Source organism: Ostrinia nubilalis, chromosome 1 (assembly GCF_963855985.1).
Source record: "Ostrinia nubilalis chromosome 1, ilOstNubi1.1, whole genome shotgun sequence".
NCBI lineage: Eukaryota > Metazoa > Arthropoda > Insecta > Lepidoptera > Crambidae > Ostrinia > Ostrinia nubilalis.
In genome coordinates, this window is record NC_087088.1 from 8391770 (window position 1) to 8408683 (window position 16914).

Here is a 16914-nt window from a genome sequence, read left to right on the forward strand (position 1 = left end):
GGTATACCGGTATTTCGGTATACCGGTATACCGGTATCCATGCCCTACTCAATTCATATCTGTCGGGAACATTCGGTGAGCGTTACAGGATCTCGACATAAATATCAGCTTCTCGGAAATATAATATAATATAATGTGCGAAAATACAAAATCCCGTAACGTAGTTTACATCGTAAGAGCATTGTATTTTAATAGAGATTTCTTGGAAATATGCATTTCAGGAAGTTTCATCTTAGAATGAAATGATTGTCAAATAATCATTGTGTGTGAAACCTCAGAAGTGAGGTATCTAGGACATTCAAAACTACAAATTCAACAAAACAGTCGACAGTAAAATACGACACCTTGAATATAATAAAGTAGCCTTTTTTATGTGACAGGAGGCAAACGAGCAAACGAATCACCTTATAGGTAATAAGTAGTCTATTTATTCACCATTATAAAACTATCCGCTGGATGGACTTTCAATGAAGCTTTTTTCCTTCAAATTCTAATGATACTCGTACATTATGAAGAAGTCTCAAATATCATTGTCATATAGCGCCTTCCGTAAAAAATCGATCGAAAGACAAAGAAATAATACTTACACTCGTCAAAGAGAAGAAATAATAATATACCTACACCCACACACATCTACCTACACTCCTCAAAAAGTTTCATATTTCATAATGATCACGACATTTCACCTCACATTATTGCGAAAAATGTCATTTAAAGCTTTTATTTATGTTTGCGGTTGTTATCGATCAAATAAAATCTTTTTAGAAATTTCTTAAAATAGCTTAAAAGTAACTTATTGACGCCAAAGGCTAAGAGGTATGCATTGTATGGATAAATATATTATAAATGTAGTTATTTAGTTTTCGAGTACACTGTGCTTATCACACTTAACATTTGTCCCTCGTGGGATTCGATTCCGGGACCGCTTTGGACGATACGATACGCGACAACCCAGACCGCCGAGCATGCTTGCAGTGCAGTTTGATTACAGTAAGTATATAAGTTGTTTAGAGAACCAAATGTAATTTAGAAAACATAGCTTGTAGATATAAGAGTACAAAACAGATGCAAAACTTCTAGATTTCAATTACGTTTGTATAAAGATGTTTAGCATCCCCTAAATAGAGTTCACACTAGAGGTGCCCAATTTTAATTACACTCACACTAAATGACTCGAGTAATTAGTGAAAATTACTGCACGCAAGGCTTATGGACTTAAAAGTTATAATAGAAAGAGCACTTTGTCATGTCAAGCTTTTAACAGGCTCTTTAATTTCTCTTTGTTCTTGAAATTAAGGCATTAAATCGTTTACGTGCCTAATATGGGAGAGGTAAATGAATCAAGCCGGAGCGAGTGTTACAAGACGTTATGAATGACCCGGCGCGCATCAACATTGATTACTTTGAGGAGGCAATTAAGAAAATTTGGGGAAATTTTGATTAAATGGCAATTGATTTATTGTGCTATATTATACACAATTACTTTTATAATTACTGCAGATTGTAGTCTCAAAAGAAGGTGTGTATAAAAATGTTCATCTAAATCATTGTTACAATTAAACGAGTTATTTTTGTGGTTAATGTTCTATGCAGCCATTTATTGATTAAGAATTACTCTTTCCTTTGAAGTCACATAAAAATCAAACAAATTATCGTTACTTTAAAGTCTGAATTAACATCATTAATCAACTCTTATATGGATACAAAATTGCACCACTAAATTCGGTTCTTGCCATCTCTGTAAATTTCTGGCAGTCATCGCTTCCACAGCCCGATCTTTTTGTGAAAAAATTGGGTTGCCTGAAAAGATTTTTAGCCCAGATTGTTTTTAACAGACTTCGATGTACTCCTTTTTTGTTTAATTTTGAGTTTTCCACGTCGTATCTATGCCCTGTTTCTTTGAACACATTTCGTATGTTTTGATTGATTGATTTGATTAAGTTCATCAGTGAATACTCAATAATGTCTGAGTATTGTCTGAACATAATCTTACTCATCAATACTTAATATTAATAGGTCAAGATGAAACACGTTTTCCAGTAAAGCTATTTAATGGCAATTAAAATACGCCCATACAATAAGCCTAACGGTAAGAAGTAGACTTTGCACTCCTACACACGCTAAAACTGGTACATTTTTAGTTCTATTTAAGATAGCAAAATTGTATAAAACCCATACTTACTTGTCTAACAAAAAACATGTTCCTCAAAAGAAATAGCCTAACATTATTTTGATACTCTAATAAAAAAAGGCAAGCACACACCAGACCGCGTATCCGAATGATAATTCAATCCTGTGCGAATTCCCATTTAGTCAACGAAATTAAATACATGTCCAGTATAGCACAGCGGAAATTGAATGCGGCCTGCTATCGAGGACTGACATGACGGACGGACCCGCTAACGTATCTGTCCGTCACCGGACAAAGACATCCATCTCACGTGACCGTCAAACTTGTGACATGTTTCAATTAGCACAAAAATCTCTATCGATTGCGACGGTGACGTTTCGTTTCGATCGATAGCGTTTGTCACAGGCTCTGTCTGGTTTGAAAAGCAATTGGTAGGTTTTTTAACCGATTCAAAAAAGGTTGTCAATCTAAGGCTGAGTTGCACCACCTAACTTTGACCGTAACTATAACGAAACCCGGTGCTTTTTGTATGGAGTTTGACAGATTTTTGACGTTTGTTAAAGTCAATGTAAGATGGTGCAACCCAGCCTTAGTAATCAAAGCTTTACATTGCCTTAGTATACATACGTGCACCCTTTCATTCGTTTCATTTAGATTATGTAATAATATTATGCATCTAAAGCTCGCTCAGTCTAGCTCAGAAGCAAAGTCGTGGATTGAAATTCCACTTGTTTTTTTATGTATAAAAATCTAGCTTTACCATGAGTTTACCTATCGAGCATTTCACTATCGACTGTAGTATACGAATACAAGTTTTTCATGGTAACTCATGGTAGAGGTACAGAATTCACTTAATTGTGATAAGTGGTAAGCTGTAACCTTCTTCATCAAAATATTGATGCTAAATTAGTTCCATTTATTTTAGTTATTAGTTCGAATAAATAAGTACTTGGTAATAGTGATCTCTGCTAATGGGCATCATGTGGAAGTTTCTAACACAAGCACAAAACTTGTTCGGAAGCCACGTATCGGCTGGCGAAAGATTTGGAAACTATCACAAACTTTCAATAATCCTGCTAAGTCTATTGTAGAAGAAGTTATCCCAAGTTAATTGTAAGCGTTCTGGTTTACCAGCTTTTTCTTTATTTGTTTTGTCAGTTTGTGCATTAGTATCACGGAAGTATTATATTTTAAAAGGCAATATAAGTTCAGAACTCTGGCATGTTTGTCGCAAACTTGTATTTTAAATCGGGAGCCGTAGTTTATGTTGCGCACGCGGTGGCGGTTGCATTTCGGAGCATGCTGTGTGTTGCCGGCTGAATATCAATTGCACGACACGACACGCGCTAACGACAGTGGTCCGATTGGTTTACTTATTTAGCATGTTCCTAAGCAGCACATATTAAATAATGAATGTAAAAAAAATCGTAATGGATTTCCAAAATGCCGAGTTTCAGGTTTTGCGATGGATACAGGCTGGTAAAAAAAACTATTGATTTTTTGTTTCGTTTTTTCCTCTTGCAGGAAAAGGCAAAGGCATTCGCCATAAAGCCAAGTCTTCAGTTTGATGTTTAAAATCATTTTTCTGAACTGGTTTTAAATTTCGAATTCAGAAGATAAAGCATGACATAGTCAAACTTTTTTTTATGAATTAAGAGCGTTTCGCAATTTTTTACAAAATTATGCGGCATGTAATATGAATACGGTTCAAAATAGCGCTGAGCTTACGTGCGATGAGGCTGCAAACTATTGATTGTAGTCCTTTATGATTGAAGCTTGAATCTCTATGCTCACACAACTTTTTTTCTAAAGTTAGCCGAGGATTTTACGTCCATACTGAGCATTTTTAGATTTTTGCTTTCCAATGTTTGTAAAATACTGGCTGGTTCACGAAAATTCAACTCCAATGTACTTCCAATTAATATGTATTGTTATTTTTCGGCAGTAAGTAGTTTGGTTGGTTTCGGAGTTTCAAAGTTGACATCAAAACTTATCGATATCGGTTCAAACAGAGTCACTCTGGTAAATTATTATGTTTATTGTTATAAAAATTGTGTACCCCGAGTATTAGGCTGATATTTACCTACTCTTGATGTCTTGAACTATGCAGGTATGTGAAGGAAATTGCAGTCTTGCAGGACTTTGGATATCATAATAAAGTAATATCAAGCACGTTGGCGCAATATGGCTCAATTTCCGAAGTTCTAACCCACGACTAGTTCAGATAATTGACATTGGATTAAATTAGACACCCGTAACTTTTAATGAAGGGATCTAAAACCACAGTTCTCATTTCTGAACACGTTTTGCTGGAATGAAACTTGCTGCATAAGGTATAGGTTTCAATTATGACCAATATCTTATGACATCTTGAGGTTTTACAACTTGTTTTTGTTGAAAAACATTTGCTAGTAAAGTGACCATTATAACAGTTAAGTTCGCAATGCAGTTTTGCTTTAATCACATACGTGATAGCTATTGATTACGTATCATGACCGCACTAGTACTGTAATAGAACTTGTTCTGAAAACTACAATTAAACTGTTTTTATCTCTAAAATCAGCATTTTGACCAAAGAAACCAATTGTGTTTATTTATTTTGTTAACAAATGAATAATTGGGGTTCTGAATGCTTTAATATTCAGAGGTGGCATTGTGTACAAATCAATCGTACTTAATCATTTGACAGTTCATAACGTACGATAAAATCCGTTAAACAAAGCGTTTGACAGAATAATCGTACGTTATGAACTGTCAAATGATAACGATTGCTTTACACAATTCCACCTCAGATTTATTATGAACAGAAGATGGCACATCAAGGAAAATAATCACTGAGGTACCTATCCTAAGAAGTTTAAAGATAATTGCGATTTTGCAACTGTACTTTCAAACTAGGCTGTTCGCGCCAATCAACTCCATTGATTATAATCTGTGGACAAGCTGTGCGGAAAAACATCCGCGCGTCATTTTACACTAATTAATTAATGTGAACAATAATGAAATTTGGCGTACAGAGTGCATTATTTTAATTTAATAAAGCCTTTAAAATGTAATTTGTTTGTACAACTTTGATTCCTTGCTGAAAAATTCCATAGTAATTTTAATCAGTTAGACAATACATTTTGTGTTGCGGAAAAATATAACATACGGAATAAAAGGTCAAAATCATAACGTGTAGTGCTCATGCAAGCGTGAACCAATTGAAAGATTGTAATGGCGGAAATTTGATTTCACGAATGAAGTGAAGGCTCAATACGGTGGGAGGAAACGTTGTATCCTCGAAATTAAATATAGATGTGATCGATGCAATAAAATTAAATTTATTTCACATGATAAGGTTCACCCAGTTGTTAACATAATAAAATGTTCAGAATTGATCGCCCACATTTCGAAAGTGAATGCTTATTTTGGTATCTGAGTTCTTTGTTTCAATCTAAAGTAGGAAGAACCTGAGATGTAACTCAGTCTTAGTATAGTCTTGTTCTACCGCAGATATTTTATGCGCCCCTGGATTTAATCCCTTATGAATCGGAGGTCCAAATCATGTCCAAATCGGCTGGCAAGTAATGATCGTGAATACAGGCTCTACTCGGAAACCGATTGCAGGCACAGCTAGGCCGTAACTACATTGATTAATCCGTTATAAATTACTGTTATAACGGTATACGTTGCATTGAAATGATACATCTTGCTTAGCTCAGTGTGGGGTGTCCTTTATTACGATGTAGAGGCAATTTACTCGTTCTGAAACTGACTGGCTACTGCTTAAGAATAACCACAGATTTGTATGATGTTTATTACTAAGGCTGGGTAGCACCATCTTACTGTAACATTGACAAAAGTCAAAAATCTGTCAATCTCCATACAAAAAGGACCGGTTATCGTCACAGTTACCATCAAGTTAGGTGGTGCAACTCAGCCTAAGTGTAGGTCTTATTGCATTCAAATATCTACTTACCTGCTTGTAGATGACATGTAGGTTTAGGTAGATTTAATTGCAATGAGAATCCTTGAGGAAGTCCAACAGTGGACATCTTTTGGTTGAGACGAACAACCGAACTTGTAGATGACAAAGATATGACGCGCAAGTTATAAATCGGAAATTTCATACCACTTGAATTACTTTAGGGAATTATCTTCGTAGCTGCAGTTGTTAAATTGCACAAAGACTTGAATTTAATGCTAGTTGAGACTTCCGCGGGACTTAAACTTATAAGAGTTTAAAATCTTGGTATTAATCTTGGAATCTAGTTAAAGATGGAGCTATAGAGATGAGTTCGCATTTATCCGGATAACTTTGAGTAATTAATTAGTGTGTCCACGTTGAAATTTCGGTGGACGAAATTGGATGGAAAATGCTCGTCTATGAAATAATATGACAATGAAGGCAATGTTAACAACTTTACCTTGTTTTTAATTAGGAATTGTGATCATGATTTCGATGATAGTTAACTTTGCTTTAGAATCCTTCGGCAACTCAATATCTATTCGCTGATGATTGATGATGATGATTGATCGAAAGTTTAAGAAGCGTTATAAATAACGCTTAATATATTGCCAATTATTAGGTACCAGTTTTATGAACCTCGAATTTAATGCCAAAGAATTTGAAACAATTTTTTTATGATAGCTTATAAAGTTTGTGAACTGACTTGTTATGACACCTACGTGCTGTTATTAGAATAATCTCTTTTAGAATAAAATAGTAAAATATTTTACTTAGCGTCTTAAATACCTGAAACACTGTTACTGCTGCTACTTACCGCACTTTGTCGACCGTTCACAAGAAATGCTGCTAAACTTACACAACACTGTCATGATAACAAAATATAGTGTCACCACAACCCTTCAGGCGAGCTGAGAAAGTGGCTTGAATAAAGTCATTGTTGAAATGATAAAAATCTCGTTTCTTTCTCAAGTTTGTGTACCCCGTGTCGTATTCAACTCGTTTCCTAAAATTCAATTTTGGGAATTTGTTTCCTCCCGTCGGTTGGCGCGCGGAATACTGATGCCGAGTCTCCCCGTGAATGTCTTTCTACTTTTTATTTCAACAACATAAAATATGTACGGCATTGTACTTGACGTCTTAATACGGGCGTAGATTGAGACAATATACATGTGATGTACGAGTACGTTAAGTGTTTTATCGTGATTTGCGATGTTTCGAACGGTTGACTCCCTACTCCCTTGTGTGTTATCCACGTTTCTTATATGAGTTTATCAAAATAATAATATTATGTATAAGTCCAATAAATCTTTAAAAAAACGAATCGCAAAATGTGTTGGTAAGCGCATATAACTCAACAACGCTTGGACTAATTTTACCATTTTTTTAAAATGCTTGTTGAAGTCCAACGATGGTTTTTACGGCGTGATTTGCAAAATCCAACCCCTAAGGGGGTAAAACGGGGTCCACGCGTACGAAGTCTCGGGCGGCCGCTAGTATGTAATGATAATAGCCTTTTTCCATTCATGTGGCCAACAATACTTAATGTCTATTATAAGAATGGCTTAAATAAAATTATAATGAATTTAATTTAACGATTGAATGCCATAATAGGCTAAAGTGATGATCCAATTTAATGCTAAAATAGATCCAATAAGCCCCCGTGAAGCGATTGGCAATTTAGTATCATTAATTCAACAAAAAATAAAAACTGCCTTTCACGAAGATTCTCTATACCAAAATAAAACGTAACAAAGAACCAGGCAGAAGTTTTATATTTATTTCTCTATGTAGTATGAAGTACTAGACTGAATATTATTTTCTCTTTCTAAGTGACTCCTTGACCTCATCATTCCAGGTCACTCCGCACAAGGGGTTTTCTTTCGCTTTTCCAAAGCAAACAGAGCATAGAAGCACAATGACCCGAATCGCCAGCCATTGGGGGGGCAAGACGGGAAATGGCCGCTATTAAGGAGGCGCTTCTAAACAACTGCATCGGTTGTCTGCGAGTATATTACAGTTGAAAGTTAGGAAAAGAGTCCTTATTGCATTGAAATATTTGCACTTGGAAATAGACACGTTATCATAAAGGAAAAGTTGAATTATTGCGTTAATTTATCTATCTACAGAAATTAATGCGAAAGGACACTGATTGACTCACTCATCACTAAATGAGAAACTATACTTAAGTGAGTCTCAAATTTTGTGTGCACCTTTTAGAACTTAGGTTAGGTACTCACTAAGACGGGATTTTGCAAAATTCGACCCCTAAGGGGGGGGTAAAACGGAGTCCACGCGTACGAAGTCGCGGGCGGCCGCTACTATTTATATGATACCTACATGATTTTATTGGCATAAAGTTTACAAAATAAACATCCTGAATTTACTTTGATTATTATTAATATAAAAAAACTTGCAATTTAGTATAGATTTTCTTACTTTGTTTTTTTTTTTTTTCAGAAAAACATCAGACTTGGAATAGGTACTCTTTTCTCGTCAATTTCATTGTATCCTTACAAAGGAACGCTATCTATATAAATGATTACATAAGTATGTAATTATTATTTATTTATAATTATTTTTACAAATCAAACAACAACTTATTAAAAGTCCTAATTCACATACCTTCCATCAGACACCTGTCACGTAATTAATTCAGCCGACCAAACTAATTACCGGCTCTGCCCGGCTTCAGGCTAATGCAAGTAATTTGCAGTACATTATCGCGTGTGCCACAATAACACGGGTTATCCCCAGATTTGCGGGTAATTGACGACCACTACCGGCCATCTGAGGCCGGCCTCACCTGTATTAATACGCGTATTCATCACAACGTACTATTGACACAGGGCAAAGAGAACCGCAGCATCATTTATTATTAACTTCGACAAGCGCAGCGTCGGAAGTCCACCCATGAAGTGGAAAGATTACCTCATAAAGGTTACAGGAAGGCACTGGATGCAGGCCGTTTCACTGGCCAAAGTTGAAGTTTCGCCCTATAGTATCTACTCAAGTAGGTTATATTATACATTCATCTTTTGGCGGCTTACAAGTCTTCTGGAGCCTTAGATATTTCAAGACCTAGCTGTGAATCTTTTCATGAGTTACGGTTGACTACTTTAAGATAGGAGAATGTGTAGATCTAGGCAATCAACATATACCCCTTTACAATGCAAAGCGCATATGTTGAATTTCTGTCATAATAAGTTGCCAGTGTTCTGGCTGTTCTATTTTAGCCGAGCAATTGGTATGTACTTATTGAAATTCGGATTATGTATCCCTGAAACAAATGTAACCGCTTAATCCAAATTAATGGCTTCCCCTTTAAATTGTAGGAGTAATTTGATCACATAATTTTATTTTACCTACTACAGATACGAGCTTCCTTTCAACTACCAAGTACTAGTGGGTAGTCCCATCAACATCTAGTTATTTTAACGATAACGTCCGCGTCCCGTGGAATAAAAATTTATGAGTATAATTTTAAAATACAACTTAACCTATTTTTTTTACTATTTATACCCCTACTGCTTTGGGTCAGTAATGAGAAGAAGCGGTGCAAGACAAAACATCATTAAAGCTATACTATCTCATATAATTGTTGTCTTGACTGTACTTACATTATTACTTGGATTCTTGACTCTTGTACAGCAGTTGATCATTCATATCATAGTGCTTAAGCTGGACACACATGGTTAGACGTGGATCCTAAAAACCGTGTGTGCCAAATATTAAGTTGAAATTGTACACTGTCAGTTTTTAAGGGCGTACTTACGTCAGTTCAACTGATCAGCAGTGTGAACTGACCATGAATGAAGTTTTAATTTTCCGTCCGTTTGCAGATATTCAACTCTATTCGCCTATATTCCCAGGTGTTCTCTATACACATTGAACAGTGGCCAAGCTTCTAGATTAACCAAGCGTGTACCTGAATCTCCTTTTAGTCCGTACATTATTAACGTTGACAACTGGCTTGAAGGTATAGTCGATTAGCTGAACTTGAGCGTAGAGGTACACGGTTATTGTTTTAGCGTACGCACTTAGCCCAAAATACTCAGGAAATTGTAGACTAATCTACATAATTATCGGAAATCTAGAGGTACATATCCAAAAAGAAATAAATACCTTTGTGCATGGGGTATAAAAGCTGTTGAGCCATGTAAAATGCTTATGGCGGTCGTAAAGTCACAAAAGACAGACGTCTATCTTTCATAATAATTAAACTACATAAAATATCCTACTAATATTATAAATGCGAAAGTTTGTATGGATGTCTGGATGTCTGGACGTTTGTTACTCTTTCACGCAAAAACTAATAAACGGATTTTGTACAGTATTATTATTTAAAACCCAGAATAACATGTAGGATATAATTTATTACGATCCATGACAAACTAAATTTAACGCGGGTGGAGCCGCGGGCAAAAGCTAGTGTTTACATAATAAGCCATCTAAGTTAAAATAAACTAGTTCTTAATATGCAAGCGGCAGAACACTTTTGTCTACAACTCTCAACAAAGGTTGCGTGTGATAGTGGGACAGTATAGTGGGACGAAGTAGCTGGGACGATCCGTTTCATGTTAAGACGAGCCAGGCGGAGTGCACTCTGGATTCCCATACTTTTATTACGCAATAAGTACGTTGTTACCACAAAGTCGGTGTATTTAGGGACAACTTCAATAATTTTATTTTTTTTAGTTTTTTAATCCGATAAAATCATGGCTTAGAAGAGAAATAATTAATCAATGATGGCTCTCATTTTTATAGAGAAGATGTATTTGGTAAGTACTCTTAAGTACTAACATACTGTTCAGTGGTTTCTAACATTGAAAGCAGTAGCGTAAATTAGCAGCTAAGAATCTATTAGATTACAAATTGTTTTAGTTGATCTAAAGAAAGATCTTTATTGTTTTTGTTATTAAAATGGTACAAAATGGCGGGATAGTGTCTTACCTGAAATAAAAAACTTGCTCACCCTAAGTATTGACTTCCTACACGCTATATTACTGGCACTAGAAAGAACTTACAAGTACTTACGAGATACTCGTTACGTGGTTTATTTGAGTTATACTCAGTTTAGTATTGAAAAGTAATAAAAGTATCGGCTAGTATGGAACATGTCAATGTGTATCGGAAATGAAAAGACCGGAGCGTCGGTTTATTGCTTGCAAATAAAATGGATTTCTAGCATATTGTGGGTTTGATTTTTAAAAGAACACGTTAGGGTTGAGTGTAGAAAAATAGAATAATATTATGTCACTTGCGTATTTCAATTTATTGATTCGATATGGGACCATGTTTTAATGAAATAAGAAGTGTTGTATTATGTAAATTAATATTAATTTAAAATATTTTAAGGTGTTAAGTAGAGCAACTAATGGGAAAGTTGGTATTATGTATAAAAAGAAAACTAAATAAAAAGTAAATCTTACAATAACAATATTTCATACTAAAATAATATTTGAGAAATTAATATTTTTATCTACAGTTTTGATATAATATGCTATTGATTTTTTTTTGCATCTCAATTCTATGCTATTTTGTAACTAAAATAAATGTAATATGTTGACGACTCTACTTTCTACGAGTATTAAGTTATACGAGCCATTGTTTGCTATGAACCCATTCAAAGTTCAATTTTTCAGTTAAAGAACGTCACGTTCAGAACAAAGACATTATGTACGCATGTTGTATGTATTTAACACCAACATAATAAAATGCTCTGGAAATCCGCTTCAAAATATGAAAGGTCATAAAATAGCATATTCAGTAGGTATTAGCACAGAATAATAATAAGTTGGTATTAGTAGGATAATATTTTTTTTACTAGAAATTAGAAATGTAGAAACTTTTAAGCTGATTTGCACCACCTAACTTTAACCGTAAATATGACGATAACCGTTGTTTTTGTATGGAGTTTGACAGATTTTTAACGTTTGTTATAGTTAAAGTAAGATGATGTTTGTTAAAGTTGCAACCCAGCCTTAGTGGTTAACATTATAAATCCCATCCTGAAAATGACTGTACCTAGTTCATAGTTCTTTGTTAGATGCTCTAGGAAAATTTCCATAATGCCGAAAATCTACGTAGTAAATAAAATAAGATTTAAATTACAAACCCGGACTCCTATCTGCAAGAATACATTTCCAAGGTTGTATAATACACTTTTTTCTTTCACAGGACACCGCAGTAGCGTCAGCAAAGTTTCTATTTTAAAAGTTCCAAAACTGCACACCTTCTTGGCTATCAATGGCCTGCCCACTCAAGAACGCAGACTGCCTTTTCTGTTGTCCGTACTTCTGCCCGTACTTTGGCCAGTGGTTGCGCTAGGGGAGTTATTACCGCTTCTTTTGTTCACCGTACCGCAAAAGAAGTTTTGCAATACACAGGTGGCTACAATAAACCAGTATAAAAATATACAAGGGCCAAACTTTTGTTGTTTTAAACTTTTTTAATATTCACGTATTCTTAAGTGATGAATCTGTTAGGGTTAACATTTAAATAAAATGCCTTATATGATTTTAGGTTGCTGGTGTTATTTCTAATAATACAAGTATTACTCGTAAGTAGCTCTCTTTTTAGCGAAGTAATATTTAAGGTCTGTCTATTTATTATTAGAAGAATTTTTTGATAATGTATTTTTTAAGCGTCTCTAAACACGTAATAACCGAAATAATACAACCGTGAATATTCCCAAAATACTCGTAGAGAAATAGAGGCTAGTTTCTTACCACATAAATAATTTAAGTCCAGCCCAAGTTATGTTGTAAACATCTTTGCATATACAAGTTGGCAGGAGTGTGTCAACAATGCATGTTACCCTTCCCCCTTCCCCCTCTACGGGACGTGTCAGCGATTCTTGGTCCTAACCCATTCATTGATCTACAATTATTGGCCTTGTTACTAGTAACACTACAGGAGGCGCTTTCGGATACGGAGTATGGTAAAAAAGTTACAAAACTACGTACTTTTGAGTCATTGGTTTTATTTGTCACTTATGTTGGAAACATTGTGTTTTAGGTACAGGTACAATTGAAATAAAGTAAAATTAATAATCACTGAGAGTATCAATGTAACCACATCGGATATAACTTTACTGTAATTTACACTGTCATACACCATTTTGGACACGACTAACGAGATATCGGAATGAAAGTGATAAATAAAATAATTTCAATAATAAAAACACATTGCGTTTCAGTTATGTAAAAAATAGGCTTATCGACGACCTTGAGCCTTATGAAATTCAGATTATAAGCCAAAGATAAAACAACTATTTGAAATATTTTTATCGTTTTCAATGTTACGATAAATAATGTAGGTAGGTACGCAATATGTAATTTACGAAACTGACATTTTTTATCTTTACTATGACTAATATTTAAAAGTAGGTATAATCCATTCACCCAATTTCCTCATTAGGTTAGACTAAGGTCGGGTTAGTTTAGCTTAGATTTTTATTACAAACAAGACCGATGAACTTTTTGCAATTAACAAAAAACACTGAGAGATTCTGTCTCACAGAATAACGCGTTTCGTTGGACACATCGAGAGACTAGATCATATTTTGGAACGCTACATCAAAGTCAAATCTGTTCTATATTTATCATCAATAACGATTATCAATATAGATGTTGCAATTCACGAAGGCAAGTGAGCTTTACATTTGTGGTGGCTTTCTACTGATCGTTTTTCACAAGTTTTGATAGACATTACACTATGGTTGTGTGTCACATACACGTACACACACAAGTAAAGCTCACTCGCCTTCGTGAGTTGCAAGAACTATATAAAACGTTAATTTTAACTATCACTCCGTTTGTAAGATTCCTCGCGCCAACCAGAGTACGTTTCCAAACGCGTCCTAAGCAGTTAACTACAGTGTACAGTCGCACTAATCACTCGAGTGAGCTATGCAGCTGACAGCACTAAAATCCGAAGGAGATTCTCCTCTGCAGTAAATTGTAGTCTACGAAGAAGCATCCTCATTCAAATCCAATTAAATAAACTTGAATTACAACAAACTTGACGAAAAAAATTACCGTTTGTAAGTTTAATATTCTCGTATATTTATTGAAATGCTTTGATTACACCACACTTGACCACACCTATTACTTTGATCTTCACTTCACTTTAAAAATATTATCTAATATTCGTTTGTAGGCAAATGAATAGCAATCTAACTGCTCATTAGTATTAATACGGATATGAATTCATCCTTTTTAATCTACAGAGTAATACATTATTAAAATAAAATTATTTACTTCATTTAATTTTTAGTGAGAGTTATATGACAATTTTAAATATGCATTCTTTAGTTTAGTTATGGTTGTTAAGAGACAGGAATATAAAAACATGTGGGTAGGTACTTGAAATAGATTCTTCTTCACTGTCCTTCTTCCTTTGGATCTTTTAAGGGTAAAGGGTAATAAAAATCGTAAACATTCTTGTCCGTCCATGTTTAAAAAATCGTACTTATTTCTTTTTAAGTTTTTTAAGATTATTGAACTCTAACCAAATAGTTGTTCAAAGAAATGATTTCACTTCGTAATAATAATTTTATTTATATCCTATAACACACACACACACACACACACACACACACACACACACACACACACATATTTCTTGTATTTCTTGTAATTCTGATACGAGTAAGTTAATATTAAAGTGTAATAAATTAAAGCTTATTAGTGACCTGAGGTGGTGGGAGCCTGATGACCTGTAATACAGGTATACTAAATACCTAGCATAGGCATCAGACTCACACAAGAATGAACATCAAACGTATCTTATACATTCTCTATGTAATTCTGTTCGATTTTTTGTGTGAGTAAAATAAAGATTTATTTATTTATTTATTTATTATTTATAACACAAGATCACGTTACACAACATTATCATTCATATTGATAGTTATGAAGGTGTTGATAAAACGATCGGATACCAAAACAAACAGCTGGCTCTTATATAAACACACAAATATTTGTCTGTCCGTCCTGCGATCAATAGTAGTGTTAATCAGATAGCACGAAGTAATAAATCTCTTTTCAGATAAGCTGATGTTTAAAATGCTAATCAATCTGGGGCAAGGAGCCTACGTATATATTTTGTTGTCGAATTCGATTATTGAGGTCCCTAATTCTACTTACGGAAGTGAACTAGATAAATTTATACCTAGGGATTATCACGTCAATTTCTATTAGGTTTGTCATTGATAAAATTACCATTTTTTATGTGTCAGTAAATAAATATCTACTTCACGGTCCATGAGTCTACATTTTGAAGCCAGTTAGGCTTAAAATATCAACTTAATATTTAAAAAGTGATATTATTATCTACAAATTATTACGTAGGAACTTCAATAATAATTATAGTTCAAAATGTGTTAAATGCACAATTTAATTGTATTCAGTCAAATCGCCCATTTTATTGAAGCTAATATAAGTCGTAATGTGTCACACAAATGTAGCTACTTTTATTTCTTAGAAAATATAGCGAACAAAAAATAAGTAATCGTGTACGATTTCCAAGAAACAATTTATTACTAAGTGGAAAAGAACGCATGGGCAATTCCCAGTGGTAAATGAGTGGTAAAATTTTAATAGCAGACGAACAAGTAAGCAAAAAGTGTGGAGCGCAGACATCTCTCGTCTGCAAAGTTCGTCTTTGAACAAGTTCTACAACGCACCTGTCTGCCCGTCAATGGGAGTGAAAAGCGCCTCAAAAGACTAAAAATTGTTCCGTATACGTCTGCATTTAAAGTTTTTTTTTCTAAGTGTACGGTTATCATGTTGTTTATAGTAAACAATTGAAATTATGAAAACTGGATTTAATTGTTTTTCATTTCTTATCTTATGTTTTCTTTATTAAATACTCGTAAAAATGCTCAAACAACAAAATTTTATCTACAAAGATAAACCTTGACCGTCTTTGTGTGGACCGTATTTATTTTAAAATATAAAACATGTGTTATTGAGATTTATAAGTAACTAACTTAAGAATGACAATTTTAAATTCTTGATTAGTAAACACATTAAAATTTATTAAAAAACATCTGGACTTCTCACTTACTTCCATGGAGTTTTTACTAAAGATTATTATTATTGTCAAATTTTGTCTATAAAAAGTAAAGTTGTCGAACTTCTGATATAATATGCTTTATGTTCAATTTTAGGAGCCCGATTTGTATCAAGCAGAAGCAAAGTTATTATGAAGTAATAGACATGGACGAGTAGCTTACCTCATACTGTGGGCGTAATGAACATTAAGATTATGAAAAAGTCATAGAAAAACGATAGAAATACCCAAGAATAATAGCGTGGGATAATCCTCCAAATGATTTCACTTTTTTGTTTCTCTCCTAAGTTATAGTAATGATGAAATTGAGGACATTGAAATGAAGTTAGTAACTTAACTGCAACATTAAAAATATATTAGTTCTTTTTTAGTTCCGTACTTCGATGTTCAATTCAGTATTATTTTTTCTGGAGTTGACCAAAATAAATACTTAGTGTTATCATACCCTTATCATGACGTCCGATGGAAGCCGGATCCTGATAAAATATTAGTTACTATACAAAAAACATGTTACTTATTTCCTATTTATGTTGGTATTAAAATTTGGGTCCAAAGTTTCTTTAATTAATTTTTCAATAATACTTATCTCACAATAATATAAACAGTAAAATTAGGTAGGTAATCTGCTGACGTATTCTGTTATTTCTTAAGTTAAACTATAAATATTTCGATCGTGACCCTCGCGATCTCTCGCTCCGATTAGAATCTGACGCAAAATCGTTAAAATCGAGACGAAAGTAACCAATTTATCGCC

General features: G+C 34.1%; 1 protein-coding gene across 4 annotated transcripts in view; it reads right to left on the reverse strand.

Moving 5' to 3' along the window:
* Positions 1-16914, reverse strand: part of LOC135088652 (lachesin-like) — a 154270-nt gene that overhangs the window by 133115 nt on the left and 4241 nt on the right. For 2 of the 4 annotated variants that reach the window (XM_063983592.1, XM_063983584.1), the window contains exon 1: positions 6898-6981. The exons of 1 other annotated variant lie outside the window; for it this stretch is intronic. In XM_063983592.1, coding sequence (XP_063839662.1) covers positions 6898-6952 — 55 coding nt within the window. In that variant the 5' untranslated portion in view covers positions 6953-6981. Of the gene's footprint in view, positions 1-6897; positions 6982-13486; positions 13574-16914 lie in introns of those variants that run through there. One more of the 4 variants, XM_063983600.1, reaches the window with a different exon arrangement.